The sequence below is a fragment of the Mixia osmundae genome (assembly GCF_000708205.1).
Source record: "Mixia osmundae IAM 14324 unplaced genomic scaffold scaffold_1, whole genome shotgun sequence".
Lineage (NCBI taxonomy): Eukaryota > Fungi > Basidiomycota > Mixiomycetes > Mixiales > Mixiaceae > Mixia > Mixia osmundae.
The window spans coordinates 1,881,112-1,896,568 of record NW_014575563.1 but is presented as its reverse complement, the minus strand read 5'-3'; the positions used below and the strand labels follow the sequence as shown (position 1 = coordinate 1,896,568).

Sequence of the window (15,457 nt, the reverse complement as noted above, 5' to 3'; positions counted from 1 at the left end):
GCCGAGCACCCTTCCTGCCTCATCTACCAAACTGCAGACCATGTTGCGCACGACTCTCCGCACGGCTACACAGAGCGCCAGCACGGGCCGACGAGCATACTCGAGCATCAAGCCCGTCTATACAGCTCATGCCACGTCGACCGGTGGCAGACAGGGCAAGACGTCTGCACCCGAGGCGGGCATCCCGGAGCTTACTCTGGGAACGCCCAAGGCGAGTAGATTCGCCCCGTCCTTGTTCTAGGAGCTCATCGACACCTCGTAACAGGGCCTAGGAGGCAAAGATGATCATTCGGCGAGTTTGAGCTTGATGACACGTCGGCGCCTATGAGCTAATGCTGGTGATGGGAGGGCAGAAGAGCAATCCAGAGGCTCTCTTTGCTTCGACATACTCCGCTTGCTTCATCGGAGCCATGGGACTTGCTGCCGGACAGCTCAAGTACGGCTCTTCCCGGCTCGAATGTGCTTGTATCTGAAGTCTCGACAGGGCCAAACTCCCGCCCACTGTTACCGCCATGGCGGACGTTTCGATAGGAAGCCCGACTGACAATTCTGGTGGCTTCAAGATTGCTGCCACTCTGCGCATACCATTTGATTCACTCGAAGGGTCCGGTCTCGACCGCTCGGGCGCTGAAGAGCTCCTCAAGAAGGCTCACGAGCTCTGCCCATACTCGCGAGCGACGCGAGGCAACATCGTGCGCTCATCGTTTGGCTTGTCTGATCGCGCTCACTTGACGGCATGCAGGAGGTCGACATCAAGCTCGAGTAGATTGGCGCGTTCCGGACGGCCAACAACAGAATGCATTTGCACTCATGTCGCGCTTGCGGCTGCCTTGTTTTCTGCAGCCTCGGTCTCGCTGACCAGCTTGGCTTCTCCTCCGTGACTCGCTTGATGGGCTATCTTGGCCAGCTCGGATTGTTGAGCGACGGTGAGTGAGCGTGTTGCAGCTGCGTAGATCTCTGGGTTTGCCGACTCGAGCTCTGCATACACAGTCAGTCTGATCACCCGGACAATGCAGCAAGACTGACGAGACAGCACGCTTGCAAAGTGACGATACGAGTCAAAATCGTCCATCGGCGTCGCATACATCACTTCCTCGGACCACGTTGACTCGAGATCGTCATCATCCTCCTCGTCGTCCTCTTCTTCATCTTCGTCCAGCTCGCTATCTATTCCTCCTGCGCCCGTCCCATCGTCTGCATCCTCATCGTCGCGATCATCAGGTTCGGCGCTATCGCCCTCTGCATCATCCGCTCCATCTTCGTCGTCCGAGTCGACCTCGAATGCCTGATCAAGCTCTACGCGGCCTGCGTTTCTTGTCAGCCCGGACCAGCTCATCATCGAGCAGCAACATACTCTTGATAGACGTCGGAAGGCCGGCAAAGATGGTGACACATCCTGCGAGGAGCTGTGGGGCCGCACTCGCAAGATCAGGCAGGCTGGGTAACGCTTGCAAGAGATTACAAATCGCAGCAATGCCCAGCTTGCGATCGAAGACGCGCACGAGCTCTTCTAGATTTGCAAACCAGATCGAAAAGAACGGCCAGACGCTGTCGCTCTGCGCCAGCACAGCGAGCGCTTTGGCCGTATCGTAGTTGATTGCGCAGATGATGAGTGTGATACAGTGTAGCTTCTGTCGGTCAGAGATGACCGGATCTGCTTTGGGGTCCTGCCGCCGCAGAGCTTGCATCGCTAAGCCAATAAGGGGCGCCAGGCCCTCGTCGAAGTGGCCATTGAGATTGAGGAAGGCAGTCTCTGCGAGCTTGCAAGCTGATGCGCGATCCTCTGCGCCCAGACGATCGCTCGTCATCACCGTCGTCAACATATCGAGTAGCATGGCCTTATGCTCGGCGTGCTGCCCCAAAGCTTCTCTCCCCACTGCGATGAAGTTGTCGAGACTGGGCATCATATCGTCGAGGAAATCGATGCCATCTTCGCTGAAAGTTCGATGGGTTAGCTCGAAGAGCTTCCACATTGGCTCGGAGATCATCTTGCGATGATATGTTAGCGCGTCGATCAGCTCAAATGCATCGTCGTAGAGCTCTGATGGCACGAGTCAGTTCCAGCAAGATTGCAGTCGCAGGACAGCTGACCAAATAGCGAATGCTGCAGTATGAATGCCAGGGCGGGCATGACACGCTCTTCCACCTGGCCGAGCAATTCCGGTGACGATTCCACTGAACTCGCAAGCTGTAGGATGGTCTTGATGAGTCCAATAGCAGTGATGGTGCGATCGTCGGTCGCCTGCGCCTCGCTATCGTCCATCGTGCCTGCTTTGGCGCGCTCTTCGGCTTCGTAGTTCTCCTGTAATATTCGCGTCAGAGATAGCGTCTGCGCAGTATGTCAGCTATGTGACAGCAAAGAGAGGCGTAGAATGCACCAATTGGCCCGTGAGCTCGGCGGCAAACGGTATCAGTTCGTCTGAGAAGTTGGCAACGAGTTGGCGGGAGGTCTCCGTGAGCGCGTCATGCTCGAGCGCGGATTGCATGTCTAGTAATTCTGCACGACTGGATATCAAGATCGGTCCTTATTGAGGACGAGTCGCACATACGCTGCATGAGGGGCCCTATCTGAGGCGCAATGACGTCTCGAATCGTGTCGTATCGAATCAGCTCCGGGAGAGCAATAGCGGCCTGGACTCGCGTCGGAAGGGCTGGATCGCTCATGGCTTTCGAGATACAAGCAAAGAGCTTTTGCAAGTCCTGCGGGGCCGAGTGAGCTCTGTCAATGCTTTGTGTCGAGCGACATACGTCTAGGTTTTTCCAGGGCAGATCCAGTCGCTCGCAAGCCTCAGCTAACTCGCACGCGCGAGCGCGTAGGTATCCTTGCCCGCTGTCGAATTCGGGTATGATGTAGTTGACGAAGAAGGGCTCGAGCTGGAGCTTGTATGCCTCGCTCTTGAGGATAAATGGCACGAGAGAGAGCATCATTCGCAGAGCACCGTCTTTCTGGCGTGCTTCGTATTTGGCTGGATATTGAGTTACTACACTGTTGATGAAACTGAGTAGGCCACCCAGCGTCGACTTTGGACGTTCGGAGACCAGAGACTCGATAAAGTCTGATGCTGCAGATGCTGGCGAACGAAAGTAGTCTTCGACAAAAGCTGCCAGTCGATGTCAGTCAAATTCGCAATGCACAGCATGTTCTTACAGCCATAATGTGTTTTGGCAAACTCTACAGGATCCTCATCGAATTGTAAGATCTCGTCGTCGGACATGCAAACGGTCGGAAAGACGAAGCCAGCGACGATGGCATCGACATGAGGCCTCAATAGCGCCCACATGTCCTTGGGTTTGATACTTCTCGCTCCGGATTTAGCATGCTATTCGTTCGCATGCACAAAGGGCCCTCACCAATTAGTCAGGAATTCCAGGCTGAGCCTGCGGCATCGCTCGGAGAGCCACTGTGTGCCGCTGCAGGCATGTTCGATTTGGCTGTCCAGCATCGACGTTGAGCATCTGACCTCCAGCTTGGCTATGAGACGCACACAAGGTATAGTCGCAGTATCTCTGGCGCAAAAGTCGATTGAAAGTGCTTCGCAAACGGCTTGTAGTGTATGCGATCCGGCCGCAAGTGAGACAAGCAGCCGAACGATACGAAGAGGGCGTTGAGCTAGCGGACCGAGAGTGAGCGTCCCCCAACTGGTTGAGAGCAGACACTCACATTGCGGTAAGCCCATTTCTTTGCGCGCCACCATGAAAAGCGCTCTCGGTCGTCCAAATCATCCGGCACTGCCGCAGGATCGAGCGGTCTGGCGACGACAGCGAGCATGAGTTTTCCCCAGGGTACTATGCTTTCGTCGGCCTGTTGGGTTGTCGATATTTCGACGCGTATCGAGAGCGAGTAGACCTTGAAGATGAGATAGAGGAGTTGGCCTGCCTCTGGCGGACAGGCAGGCGAAGGTGCAGAGGCGAGTATCTCATTTCCCATGCTACACAGCAGGCCGGCGCAAGCAGCCATGACGCCATCTGGTACGGCTCTCTTCGACCTTGAGAATCGATAGAGCTTGTGGATCTGGACGAGTACGAGGAGAGCGGCTTCGATTCTGGCGAGGTCGTGGCTCTGTAAGGCTTCCAAGACTTGCTGTGATAGGTCTGGCCATTGCTCTGGAAAGTCAGAGTCGACGACTGTGCCTAGCGCTGCTTGTAGCTGAGTCTTGACGCTGGATCCCGTGCCGGAACGAATGACAGAGACGAGGACGTGAAGCAGGTTGCGTTTCAGCGCGAGCCTGTCGGATTCGGGTATCGGCACTTGATGAGGCTTGTCTGTCTGCAGTATCACGTCGGTAGACCATGACCGTGCCAGTCGATTCTTGAGATAAACGCTGGCCGCCTGTTGAGTTGGAAACGGTACATCGGGCGAGCTCAGAAGCTGCAGAACGGCGGACACCATCCCCTCTGCGCCCTCGACCTACAACGCAAGCTGTCATCGTGCCAGCTTAGCATATTGAGCTCGTGGCTTGCCTTCCTGAGCTCGAGTTCTGCTGCCATTCTGCGAGTATGCGCCGCTGCCGTCAATTTGCTGTTATAAGCTGAAACCAGTTCGCACTTACCGGACATTGGGATCGAGATGAAAGGAGGCATCGAACAACGCTTTGAGCGATTGGGCGTCCATGTTGCGACGGCCGCAGGCGAGCAGCACCGTCTGGCAGGACAAGGCCAGTCGCCCAAAATTTTGGGAGACGCGTTTGTCGACAAACCGGCGGGCGCCTCGTGGTGGTGCGCCAGGCATGGAGCCTCTGCTCGTAGCGCCACAGCCAGTCCGGCCAATGACGTCCAGCTCATCATCGTGGCTCGTCTCGAATGACCCGACTTCGGACCAGGACAAGTCGCCTAGCGCAACAGAGCCGAGACCGAAGTTGCCGGTCAGTTCGAGTACGCGCACCCTGACCGACAAGCGAGACAGCGCCCGGTCAGAGACTCGTGACGATGACGAGCTCATAGGCTTCCCGAGACTGTCTTCAGAGGTGCACAGATCCCGTATGGACGAGCCGCGACTGAGCAGGGAGTCACTTCCCCCGCCTTATGACCTAGCACTTCAGTCAGAGATTGCTAGCTTGGCAAGAGCGAGGCAAGAGTCGACAGACAGACTCTCTCAGCTCGGCTCCAGCTCGCGTCGCGTTCGAGACGGGCCTAGCTCTGTCCGTTCGCGCCAGACTACCGCGTCGACAAACCGTCATAGAGTCGGCAGCGAGGCAGGCTTCGAGCTAGATGACGGGCCTCCGCGCTCAAGCAGACAGGAGACGGATGGCATGCGACGTCTCTCTGTGAGCAGCGCTTATAGAAGTACTTCGTCTCGTCAAAGACCCGATACATCTTTGCCACGATCGTTGACAGCCACTCAACTTGCACGTCTACCGGACCTGTCGACACAGCAGCGCAACCAGTATAGAGGGGAGCATGCGCGCAAGGCCCACGTTCCTCGTTCGCCTTCCAGCGTCGTCAGCGTCTCGAGCTCGGTCTTCTCTCACCAGCCAACACCTTCAAAGGGCCGCCTGCAGTATCAAGCCGACCATGATCCAAGCAGACATACTTCGATAGCGTCCGTTTTAGCGGGGATCGATGCTCAGGATGCGACAGCAAGAGGGATCGCGTATGCTCACGACAGTCTCGCCAAACGCTTTGCACGGTGGATGTCAAAATCGGGCAAGAAGCAGCTACTCGTGCCCAGCGTACTTCTCGCTTCTTTCATCATCCGAGCGACCGTCAGCCTTGGCCCTTACTCAGGTATACTTCACCAACAAAGGGTCATGCGCATTCACCTGATTTGCGCGCAGGCTATGTTGTCGCGCCAATGTATGGCGACTTGGAAGCACAGCGCCACTGGATGGCAGTCACTTATCACCTGCCGCCGAGCGAATGGTACTTCCACCGGCTCGAATACTGGGGTCTCGACTATCCTCCCCTCACTGCCTATCTATCCTGGCTCTTCGGCGCCTTTGCACATCATCTCGGCAACCCAGCCTGGGTAGCCCTTCGCACATTGCCCGATGCGCAAGTAGCGAGCGAAGATGACACGAAGCTGTTCCTACGATTGAGCGTCATCTTCATGGACTTCCTCATCTACGTCCCAGCAGTGCTGCTCTATCTCGCAGTGACCCTTGGCGGCAAACGAGGCGGTTCCAGTCGATCAAGACGCAGTGGAAGAACTCAGGCTGTGGCCCTCATGACGATTCTGTTCCAGCCTGCGCTCATCCTGATCGACAATGGACATTTCCAGTCAGTCTTCGTTGTCTGCAAGTAGGCAGAGCTAATGGAGCACCTAGATATAATTCGGTCATGCTTGGCCTCGCCGTGGCAGCTTTCGCATTGCTACATCGCGGCAACGATCTCTTGGCAGCCATTCTCTTCGTCGGCGCCCTCGGTTTCAAGCAGATGGCACTTTACTTTGCGCCCGCCATGCAAGTGGTGCATTTTCGGGCAAGCTTCACAAGCTGATGACAGATCAGGTTCTTTTTTTTACTGGGCAAATGCGTCTGGCTTCAAGGCCATCATGGGTGCGGCACCTCACCAAATGCGTTTGGCGCGGCTGACCATCGAACATAGCGTCAATCTATTTCTGAACCTCGCCATTGTCGGCGTAGGATCGCTTGCGCTTGTCTTTGCGCCTTTTCTCTCATCCACTGCACAACTTCTACAAACACTGCATCGCATCTTTCCGTTCCAGCGCGGCCTGTTCGAGGACAAGGTGGCCAACTTTTGGTGCGGTCTCAATGTTGTCATCAAGCTACGTCAGCTCGCTAGTATACCCGTCCTCGCTCGTCTTGCGCTCGTCGCAACACTCCTGGCGCTCTTGCCGAGCGCCTTCATCGTTCTGTATACGAGCTACAGCCACAAGAGGCAGATGCAAGTAGAGGCGCCCGTTACGAAGATCCAGAAGAGTTTGCCACCTACACTCAAACTTCTGACGCACTCGCTTTTCGTCTCTTCCATGTCATTCTTCCTTTTCTCTTTCCAGGTGCACGAGAAGAGCATACTACTGCCACTACTGCCGATCACACTCCTTATGGCGGGCAGTGAGCCAGGACAAAGCGGCAACGACTGGGACTGGGCAGCATTGCTCAACAATGTGGGCGTGTTCAGGTGAGTTGTCTGCCTGTTGCTACCACCCGTACTCATCTACAGGTAGCATGTGGCCCTTGTTGAAGCGTGACGGTCTCGGCGTGCAATACGTCGCCTTGACGCTTCTCTGGAATCGCGTGATCGGTCACGATCCACTGCGCATGCCCAGCTCATTCCTCAAAGCGCTCACGTTGGTACGAAGCTCACTGCTTCGTCTGTTTCTCTACTGACGCTTGCGGACAGGTGACATATTCATGCATTCTTGCTATGCACGTGCTCGAGCTCATCGCGCCTGCTCCGGCGCACTTGCCAGATCTATACCCAGTCCTCAATCTCACGCTATCGGCAGCCATTTTCGGGTTATCGTGGCTATGGGGCATCAAGCGACAGGTTGAAGAAAGCTGGGCTATCATCGGTATGAGCAATGTCTCGGCGTCTGTACCGCCTAGCAGGGTTGCTTCCCCGTCTGGCAATCATGTGTCCTTGCCTCGTATTACAGGACTTCGATCTTCAGCCTCAATCTCTTCGCGTCTGTCAAAGTCGCAGACGTACGGTCCGCTTCGAGCGGACCACGACTATTCACAATCGGGCGTTTTGCCGAGATTAAAGCAGCGAACCTCGTTTACATCCAGTGCCGGATTTGTGAGTGACTCGCAACAGCCGACGAATGGAAGCAGAAGACGAAGGAAAGACAGCAATATGAGCGCAGTGACGAGTGTCTCGCAAGTCCTTCGGCCATCCAGACGCGCGAGGGACTCAAACGGCGGCGCGCAGACCGACTGGGAAGGTGCGCATCGTGCGCACAGGAGACAAACAGCGCCTGTACTGCAGACCGATGACGAGGCGCGCCATCGCTCCGCGCGTCATGATCTGTTGGGGTAGCTGAATGCAATCCTTGCCCGTCGGCGTCAACAGTGCCTGAGAAGTGGCTTCAGTACGATGATGTGTGCTCAGCGTGTGTAGGCCATGACTACTTCGCCAATTACAAATGATGGATGAAGGTTGTGCCGTCTGGCGCAGAAGTCTATCCGATGAATTGGTCACGATGTGCTTTCAAAGACTTGACTTCTAGATTGTCTGGGACAGAGTCCGTGTGATCAGCGTCGATCGCAGAAGAAGATCCACAGGGCAGCCGAGGAAAGACGCGCCTGTTGCTACAGACTCTCAGCTAGAGACTGCCGTCTACAGCATGGCAACGAGCAGCGAACTCTGCCAGCGTCGTGACAGTGCATCTGTCATCTAATGGGAGCCCTATGCTGCCGCCCAGAGGTGCGTGACTGCCCAAGGACGACGGAACACGATGGGCGCGAGCTGAGCATGTTTACCCTGAGCAGGAGGTCGATTTCGATGGGCCGGTCGACCTCTGGCACTTCTACCTGCTCCGGGCAGTCGGCAAGGGCGCCTTTGGCAAGGTGAGAGTAGTACAGCACAAGCAAACCAAGGCGCTTTACGCGCTCAAGTACATCAACAAAGCACGATGCGTGAAGCAGCACTCGGTCTCCAACATCATACAAGAACGTCGTCTGCTCGAGGAGATCGACTCGCCCTTTGTTTGCAATCTGCGTTACGCCTTTCAGGATGACGAGAACCTGTTCATGATACTCGATCTCATGCTGGGAGGCGACCTCCGCTTTCATCTCGACAGAATGGTCTGCATGCGCGAAGACGTTGTCAAGTTCTACGTGGCAGAGATTGCGCTCGCTCTAGACTACCTCCACAAGAAAGGCATCGTCCATCGGTGCGCACGCTGGCACGCTCTGCTAACGTCAATGTCTGATAACGACGCGATGCAGAGACATCAAGCCAGATAACATATTGCTCGACGAAAGAGGGCACGCTCATTTGACCGACTTCAACATCGCCGTACACTTTTCACAACGGCGAGCTCTCACATCCATAGCAGGCAGCATGGCCTACATGGGTACTCGGCCTTCCCGCGTTTTCGATCTGCATGGGCTAATGCCTCGCTACAGCTCCCGAAGTTCTCACGAAGAAAGGCTATACCTACACGCCTGATTGGTGGTCACTTGGCATACTGGCATGGGAGACGCTCTTCGGCAAACGGCCCTACAGGGGCAAGACGAATACGAGCTTGACAAATTCTATCCTCGAGGAGGAGTTGCGAGTGCCGGCGGAGGCGCCTCAAGCTGTCAGCCAAGAAGGTCTCGCGTGTGTCCGTGGGGTAAGCATGACACTCTAGCTCATCTCGAGGCGCTCAAGTGTAGCAATCCCAGTTGCTGCAACGTGATATCAACAAGCGACTGGGCTGCGCAGCGATGGGTGGTCTGCAAGGTCTGAAAGCACACCCTTGGTTCCGCGACTTTGACTGGCAGGCAGTCGAGAGCAAGTCTGCGACCGCGCCCTTTATACCCGACGTAAGCTTATACTCTAGCCGTCGTCGGTGACGCTGACAGGCCGAACAGTCCAAACGAGCCAATTTCGATGCGACCCACGAATTAGAAGAGTTGCTCCTGGAAGACAATCCGTTGAAAGCACGCAAGAGAGACCCCAAGCTGGATGTCGATTCGCTCTCGTCAGACATGCGCATGTTCGAAGAAGGCTTCACGCCGTTTGATTGGACAAAGACGACACGAAAGTCGTGGTTCGATGTAGATGCGATCGATGCCAAAGCGGGAGCACCTGGCACGACATCGACGGTGACGACAGGCAAGGGCAAGTTGCCGCTCACGGCGCAGCCTCACGCAGAGTACAAAGAGTCTGTGCCTCTCGACAAGTTATGATGTCTTTTCGCAAAGTACAGCCAAAGACAGTCAGTGACACGCACGCAAGACGAGGATCAGATCGCCACTCCTTGGGAACAACAGGCAAATATTGGCACAGGTGATCAATTGTTTTTTGTCGTTTTGTATTCTGTACATGTCTGTCATCATCTGCCGGGAGTGTCTACTTTGATCTTCTTGGGGGTCCCGTCTGCAGAGAGTTGGCCGGTCGAGATGGCCTCTTCGTAGGCTAACCTCTGACCTTCCCTCATCTGGAGCGCAACGGCGGCATTGACGGCTTCGCGTATCTGATCCTCAGGGTCGAATCCGTCTCGTTCTGCTGCAATGGTGATGTCTCTGATCTTGGCCATCAGATCCTCGGCGGCTGCGTCAGTCTGTGCACTCGTCTCTGCAGGCAGAGAGTCAATCGAAAGCGGCGCAGCACTATCTCTGCTCGGCGCGCTCCGCTTTGTGCCTGCTCCGGCGTTCTCCTCTTCCTCCTCGTCGCTGTCTGCTGCTGTAACGGGCAACGTTTCCTTTGTTATGCTGGCGACGTATCGTGCTACAGGGTAATAGTCTTCTGCGAGCGAGGCGGCCGCCTGGATGCCCGTCAGCCATACGTCATTCTGCTCGCACAGAGCGCTGACTGTTCTGCCTTGTTCATTCCGTAAGGAGGCATCCGCTCCGAGCGAGATGACCTTTGTGGCCATCGCTATGGTCTCCACAGCGAACAGAGGCGTTCTGCAGTCAGCTATGAGCGACGAGACTTGCGACATGAATCAAAGAGGTAGCTTACTCGCCATCGCCGTCTCTGAGGTTGATGTCGCCGCCTTTGGAGATGAGATAATCTAAAACGTCAGGATGGCCCCAAGAAGCAGCTGCATGCATTGGCGTGTAGCTGTTCTCGTCCTTTGCATTGGCAGATGTGCCACCCTCTATGAGCTCCTGTTCGTCACGTGTAGGGTGAGCGCTTTGACCAGACGTGCAGTCAGGAGCCTTGCCTTGACCCGATCGAGATCGCCATCCGAAGCTGCTATCCAGATATTCTTCGCCATGGGAGTAGAGCCGGCCGGCGCCGAGATTTGGCAGGCAAAAAGAAGTGGATCGACGCGCCGCTGCCACGATGCACGACAGACCGATAAACCCGTGATTGAGTGGATCCAGCTTGATTGACGAGTCCGTCTGCCTCGACGATGGCAGGCTCTGATAGCGGCAGCGACGTCGAGGATGTGCGAGCCGGACCCAGCAACGAGATCGACGGTAAGGAAGAGACGAGCGCTTCTCTCTTTCCAGCTCCACCATCCATCTGGAAACGCTTTACAACTCGCAATATCGAACTCGCAAAGCTGCTCGACGAGCGCATACGAGCAGAGGATGCATTGCAGTCACCTACGCAGGGAAAGAGCAAGCAGGAAGAGCGCTCGAAACGTCAAGCGCGTCTGCTTGCTGATGAGCTCGACAAGGACGAGGAGGATGTCGCGGACTTCGATCTGTTGCAGCTCATCAGACCGCCGTCAGTCGAACAGGTCTACCGAGAGGGCTACTGGAACGTCTTTGGCCAATCGTTTCCCGTTCGTCAGCTGAGTGAACCAAGCTGCTCCCCACATTGACGGTCGCGCGACAGGTTAGCGAAGAAGACACAGAGCTGCCAGATGAGATGCGGCTCTACGACCCGTTGGCAGGTACGCGATAGTCGACTCGGGCTTCTTCTTCTGGCTAAGCTGTAACGAGCAGAGAGGAAGAACAACCTCGAAAAACTACTTCAGACGCTGCTGCTCACCTATTTCAAGCTGACCCAAGCGCTTCTCAAAGGCCCACCCAGTCGAGCTGTCCCCCAACCAGATTCTCTCTATGTGACTGTCCCAGGTGAAACGGGCGAGCCTGAACGCGTGGAAAGAAACGATGTCGATCTGTGTCTGCAACATATTCGCTATGCCAGTCTCAACATGCACCATCTGCTCAATCAGCTACGGCCCGTCCAGGTAACTGCTCGGACAAATCTCAATGCAAAGAGCTCATATAAGCTCGATAGGCGCGTGAGAACTTGAGGGTGATTATGCTTCAGCAAATTCAAGCACGGCGCGAGATTGCTGCTAGCCTCAGAGAGTATGCTCCCCTCTGTCAGCGACTGGCATCTCTGACAGTGTTGGCAGGCAAGCACGTTTAGCCCAAGCGCAGATCGACGTGCTCAAGACGAGATTGAGGGGCACAGAGCACGCAGACATGGCAATCGATCCACCACTGAAAGGCTCAGCTGTCGAAGAGCTCGACACGAGCGTCAGTCGATGGGAAGCACTCAGAAGGAGGGCGACAGAGATCGAAGCGAGTTCGCGAGAGCCATAATGCATTCGTCACTGCATCGTACCCCAAAAAGGCATAGATAGATCATTTGAGATCGTCCAGCGACTTTTCGATATCTTCGAGGTGCTTCTTCTGCTCTGCAATCTTCTTGCGCAGCTCTTTCAGCTTGGCTTGTTCCTGCGTCCAGCTATGCAGTCAATACCGTCCAGCTCGGGCATGAGAGTACGGCGAGGCAACTTGCCCGTTCGCGAATGTAAGCGTTCTCCTGAGCTTTCTCTCGGTCGCCGAACGTCTGAGAGCCAGCTGTTGAGCCCTCATCGCCGGCGCTGCGGCCAGAGCGTGAGCTCGTTCGCGGGAGTGGCACGGGAGGTGAGCTCACCGCCTGACTGCCGACGTGGACATCATTCTCGTGATGGGGCGTGCTGCCTGGCGAGCAAGGGCTGTCGATCTCGGAACAAGCATACTCTGTCCAGAGATCAGCGGGGCTGTCTATGCAAGCAAGTATGCACACACACTTGGACACTGGCTCTCGCTCTGTTCTGTGTGTGTCGCAGTGACGCGGGTGACGAATTATTCAAGATTTCGAGATTGCAGAAGGCTCATCTCGATTTTGTGGCAGGGAGAGCTTAGCTTTGCCGCGCAATGATCTCACGGATGCTCGCCAGGGTAAGCTAGACGCTTTCGTTTCCCCTCCGCACACCTCGTAGGATCTCTTGAGCCAGTCGATGGCAGCCTTCACGAGCCCGATGGCAACCAAGACACGGCTTTTGCCCGCTCGCGCAGAGCGCATCTATCCCCCGCTGCCGACGTCCTGGCGCTCTCTTGCAGCTCTCGAACGCCCGGAAGAGCTGTTTGTGTCTGTTTGTGCACACGTGCATGCATCGGATCGAGTCCGGAACAGTTTCCTGAGCAGAAGCTGACCCGCATCTTTGTGCAGGCGCCTCGCTCTCTGGCCAGATTGCCGCAAAGAAGCTTTGCTTCTTCCAGCATCGTCTCAAAAGGTTCGCCCATATCATTCTGTCGACTCAGACGGCGCTGATGTCATGCACGATGAACAGACTTTGTACAGGAACTCTACCTCAAAGAGTTGAAGGCCTACAAGACCCCGACGCAGGCGAGTGATGCGGCCCAAGTCAGCTCTTACTGGGGCTGAAAGGGCTCGATGGCTTTGCAGTCCAAGGATGCGCATGTTGGACACGTCAAGGAGTTCCACACGCCCTCTGCGCCGAAAGCGCCGACCATTCCTTCCTCAGCCGATCTTGCCAAAGAGCTCGAGGCCTACGCCAACGAGGTGCGCATCCACAGTCTCTTCGATCGTGAAGGCGGCTGATTCATCTCGCGCAGGCCGTGACCTCCGAGTCGACTGCATCAAGCGAGAGCACGCCCAGCCAGGAACAGACTCAGTCTGCCGACGAGTACCTCAGCTTTGTCGAACACCACGACCCAGGGAAGGATGCTCATCACTGATCGCGCAACCACACGACGAGTGACTTCGACAGAGGTAGACTCGCGATCCAACGGCTCAAGGATCACAACGTGACAGTGTCGGTATGCTAGCAACCTGTTTTGAACGAGACTGCATCGTGTCTTTCTAGTACTACACTCGCCTACCTCACAATGATGGTGCTGACGAAATAGACTGAGATCAATTCTCGGGTGTGTCCTGCTGGCGAGGAACCACCTGCTCTCGAGCAGTCAGCTTTGAGTCCTCGAATTGCACTTCAGCAGGAGCGAGGACGGATCAGCTACCGTTGTTGTGTTATGGAACTCGTCATACCAGCGTCCATTGGACGAGACTCGGACAGTGTGATTAGATGAGATGTCATCATGCAAAAGCGAAGAGAGGAGCTCGGAAAGAAAATTTGACGAGACAAGGCTTACCTCGAGTACTGAGAGCTGTCGCCATGCCTGGCACGTAGATGCTGAACACCTGTGCAGACTAGCCGGCCGGTCAACAGCAAGATCAGGCGGGAAGCCCGCTGACGAAAGCGAGCCCGAGCGCGAGAAGAGAACCAAAGTTGGGTCGCGACGAGCTCGACGAGTGGCCACGTCGGTCGAGGGGTCGAAAGGCTGAATATGCAATTTGCGGCTATGGGATGGTAACAACAAGGACTGAACTCGGCGTCAGCTGTAGCTCGCCCAGCGTGCTCGCCATCTCGTTCTTTGTAAACGTCTTTCGCGGAAAGGTGGTCGAAAAGGCGAGATTGCCGCTGAGCGACGGCACGGCGTCGTAGAGGTGATTCGCAACATCGTTGAGCGTCTTGTCTGCTGGAAACGTCGCGAGGACGGGCGCACCTGCTACGTTGGCGGGTAGTCTGAGCTGCAATCGCGCTTCTGAATGGACACGCTTGGCCGCTGGCGCAGAAGCTGCCGCGGCAGCTTTAGGTGCTGCCTCAGTAGTATCGGGCGGAGGGCGACCTTCTCTGAGTCTGAGCATCGATACCGATGGTCATTCTCGCGTCTCGCTGAATATGGATGAGCGGCTCACGCTTTATCTTTGGCGGCCTTTTCTGCTCTCTTGCGCTTATCCTCTTCGATCTGCTCCCGAACGCGAGCTTTTGCTTTTGCTTCTAGTATCTTGTCGTTCTTGCGTTCGAGCGCTTGCTTCTCTGCTTCTTTGAGCTTGAGCTGTGCCTTTGCGGCGCCCTGATCTTGACCGGCTTTGCGACGTATGGCTTCATTGGCTTTCGCATCTGCTCTGTCTTGCTCTTCTTTGACCTTGCGCTTGGCAGCCATCTTGGCTCGCAACTGCACACCAATCTCTGCTGAGGAGATGCTGCCATCAGCAAAGCGTTCGGGCTGACCTCTTCCAGCTTGGCTCTTTTCTCCTCATCGGTGAGCGGCTTGATCTCCTCTGTCGACTCCTCAAACTGATCATGACCGCTCCGGTCGCCGTGAAAGCCAGCGAGAGCGGTGTTTCTGAATATCTTGCCGCATTCTAGACATTTCTGCCGGCCATACCTGCGTCAGCTCGAGTACCGAGCCGATGAGCAGAGTGGGAGCTGACGATGGATTTGGCTTGTACGCCAGCAGCCTCATCTGCATCTGCCGCTGCTTCTGCTGCTTGCTCCTCCTGACTTGCCGGCGCCTCGACGATGGAGGATGATGATGATGATGAAGCATCTGGCGTGGCGTCATCCTCGTGAGTCTGGAGAAAGTCGAGAGCAGGCTGTAAGCCGGCATTCTTGGTCGATTTGAGGGCCCATTCTGCTCGCGATCTGATCCACCGTGCTGGACCGATCAGCCCTGCACCTCGCTGTGGTTGAGCGGCGTACCTTTCGAAGCCGAAGCTGACCAGTGTGTCCAGGTCGCCACTCATGTCGTGGTGGCCAAAGTCGACAAAGTCACGACGACGGCGACGTCACGACATTGACGCG

At 55.8% G+C, this 15,457-nt stretch overlaps 9 protein-coding genes across 9 annotated transcripts; 5 read left to right on the top strand and 4 right to left on the bottom strand.

Annotated features, from left to right (window-relative positions):
- Nucleotides 1-40: 40 nt before the first annotated feature.
- Nucleotides 41-766, top strand: L969DRAFT_92151 (uncharacterized protein; the record flags this gene model as incomplete). Its single annotated transcript, XM_014715821.1, has 5 exons — nt 41-211; nt 266-292; nt 354-436; nt 485-692; nt 743-766. The coding sequence occupies 5 exons, from the start codon at nt 41-43 to the stop codon at nt 764-766; spliced, it is 513 nt and encodes a 170-aa protein (XP_014571307.1).
- Nucleotides 606-4,662, bottom strand: L969DRAFT_70042 (uncharacterized protein). The gene is made up of 13 exons (XM_014715820.1): nt 4,551-4,662; nt 4,462-4,489; nt 3,662-4,408; nt 3,486-3,610; nt 3,352-3,432; nt 3,149-3,297; nt 2,749-3,101; nt 2,550-2,700; nt 2,379-2,497; nt 2,092-2,329; nt 1,355-2,041; nt 1,027-1,305; nt 606-978 (listed from the first exon to the last, which is right to left on the bottom strand). Exons 1-13 carry the CDS (start codon nt 4,610-4,612, stop codon nt 809-811), a joined length of 3,189 nt encoding a protein of 1,062 aa, XP_014571306.1. The 5' UTR covers nt 4,613-4,662; the 3' UTR covers nt 606-808.
- Nucleotides 4,663-4,711: 49 nt separating this feature from the next.
- On the top strand, nt 4,712-8,000 carry L969DRAFT_84595 (glycosyltransferase family 57 protein). Its single transcript, XM_014715819.1, has 7 exons — nt 4,712-5,724; nt 5,775-6,216; nt 6,264-6,398; nt 6,447-6,494; nt 6,544-7,080; nt 7,127-7,253; nt 7,303-8,000. The coding sequence occupies exons 1-7, from the start codon at nt 4,767-4,769 to the stop codon at nt 7,939-7,941; spliced, it is 2,886 nt and encodes a 961-aa protein (XP_014571305.1). The 5' UTR covers nt 4,712-4,766; the 3' UTR covers nt 7,942-8,000.
- Nucleotides 8,001-8,301: 301 nt separating this feature from the next.
- On the top strand, nt 8,302-9,800 carry L969DRAFT_92148 (uncharacterized protein; the record flags this gene model as incomplete). Its single annotated transcript, XM_014715818.1, has 6 exons — nt 8,302-8,328; nt 8,394-8,797; nt 8,853-8,980; nt 9,033-9,241; nt 9,294-9,434; nt 9,483-9,800. 6 exons carry the CDS (start codon nt 8,302-8,304, stop codon nt 9,798-9,800), a joined length of 1,227 nt encoding a protein of 408 aa, XP_014571304.1.
- A 146-nt stretch (nt 9,801-9,946) lies between these two features.
- On the bottom strand, nt 9,947-10,834 carry L969DRAFT_92147 (uncharacterized protein; the record flags this gene model as incomplete). Its single annotated transcript, XM_014715817.1, has 4 exons — nt 9,947-10,378; nt 10,427-10,520; nt 10,576-10,724; nt 10,781-10,834. The coding sequence occupies 4 exons, from the start codon at nt 10,832-10,834 to the stop codon at nt 9,947-9,949; spliced, it is 729 nt and encodes a 242-aa protein (XP_014571303.1).
- A 63-nt stretch (nt 10,835-10,897) lies between these two features.
- On the top strand, nt 10,898-12,155 carry L969DRAFT_84593 (uncharacterized protein). The gene is made up of 5 exons (XM_014715816.1): nt 10,898-11,350; nt 11,404-11,461; nt 11,514-11,761; nt 11,812-11,885; nt 11,933-12,155. Exons 1-5 carry the CDS (start codon nt 10,973-10,975, stop codon nt 12,120-12,122), a joined length of 948 nt encoding a protein of 315 aa, XP_014571302.1. The 5' UTR covers nt 10,898-10,972; the 3' UTR covers nt 12,123-12,155.
- Nucleotides 12,156-12,162: 7 nt separating this feature from the next.
- On the bottom strand, nt 12,163-12,626 carry L969DRAFT_101159 (uncharacterized protein; the record flags this gene model as incomplete). The annotated part of the gene is made up of 4 exons (XM_014715815.1): nt 12,594-12,626; nt 12,460-12,545; nt 12,322-12,406; nt 12,163-12,257 (listed from the first exon to the last, which is right to left on the bottom strand). The coding sequence occupies exons 2-4, from the start codon at nt 12,540-12,542 to the stop codon at nt 12,165-12,167; spliced, it is 261 nt and encodes an 86-aa protein (XP_014571301.1). The 5' UTR covers nt 12,543-12,545; nt 12,594-12,626.
- Nucleotides 12,627-12,722: 96 nt separating this feature from the next.
- On the top strand, nt 12,723-13,410 carry L969DRAFT_92144 (uncharacterized protein; the record flags this gene model as incomplete). The annotated part of the gene is made up of 4 exons (XM_014715814.1): nt 12,723-12,746; nt 13,018-13,081; nt 13,139-13,194; nt 13,255-13,410. 4 exons carry the CDS (start codon nt 12,723-12,725, stop codon nt 13,408-13,410), a joined length of 300 nt encoding a protein of 99 aa, XP_014571300.1.
- Nucleotides 13,411-13,448: 38 nt separating this feature from the next.
- L969DRAFT_70024 (uncharacterized protein) lies at nt 13,449-15,440 on the bottom strand (the record flags this gene model as incomplete). The annotated part of the gene is made up of 7 exons (XM_014715813.1): nt 15,356-15,440; nt 15,088-15,298; nt 14,885-15,028; nt 14,569-14,828; nt 14,194-14,509; nt 13,962-14,059; nt 13,449-13,764 (listed from the first exon to the last, which is right to left on the bottom strand). Exons 1-7 carry the CDS (start codon nt 15,397-15,399, stop codon nt 13,449-13,451), a joined length of 1,389 nt encoding a protein of 462 aa, XP_014571299.1. The 5' UTR covers nt 15,400-15,440.
- Nucleotides 15,441-15,457: the final 17 nt, after the last annotated feature.

What these genes read in the sequence shown, in the direction of transcription:
- L969DRAFT_84595 (XM_014715819.1), top strand. Translation starts at nt 4,767, where the DNA reads ATGACGTCCAGCTCATCATCGTGGCTCGTCTCGAATGACCCGACTTCG. An exon ending in TGGCTTCAAGGCCATCATGG is followed by an intron (nt 6,495 to 6,543) that starts GTGCGGCACCTC and finishes CATCGAACATAG; the next exon opens with CGTCAATCTATTTCTGAACC. An exon ending in TCCTCAAAGCGCTCACGTTG is followed by an intron (nt 7,254 to 7,302) that starts GTACGAAGCTCA and finishes GCTTGCGGACAG; the next exon opens with GTGACATATTCATGCATTCT.
- L969DRAFT_70042 (XM_014715820.1), bottom strand. Translation starts at nt 4,612, where the DNA reads ATGGACGCCCAATCGCTCAAAGCGTTGTTCGATGCCTCCTTTCATCTC. An exon ending in ATACTGCGACTATACCTTGT is followed by an intron (nt 3,433 to 3,485) that starts GTGCGTCTCATA and finishes GATGCTGGACAG; the next exon opens with CCAAATCGAACATGCCTGCA. An exon ending in CTTTGCAAGCGTGCTGTCTC is followed by an intron (nt 979 to 1,026) that starts GTCAGTCTTGCT and finishes CTGTGTATGCAG; the next exon opens with AGCTCGAGTCGGCAAACCCA.
- L969DRAFT_84593 (XM_014715816.1), top strand. Translation starts at nt 10,973, where the DNA reads ATGGCAGGCTCTGATAGCGGCAGCGACGTCGAGGATGTGCGAGCCGGA. An exon ending in TCTTTGGCCAATCGTTTCCC is followed by an intron (nt 11,351 to 11,403) that starts GTTCGTCAGCTG and finishes GTCGCGCGACAG; the next exon opens with GTTAGCGAAGAAGACACAGA. An exon ending in ATTGCTGCTAGCCTCAGAGA is followed by an intron (nt 11,886 to 11,932) that starts GTATGCTCCCCT and finishes CAGTGTTGGCAG; the next exon opens with GCAAGCACGTTTAGCCCAAG.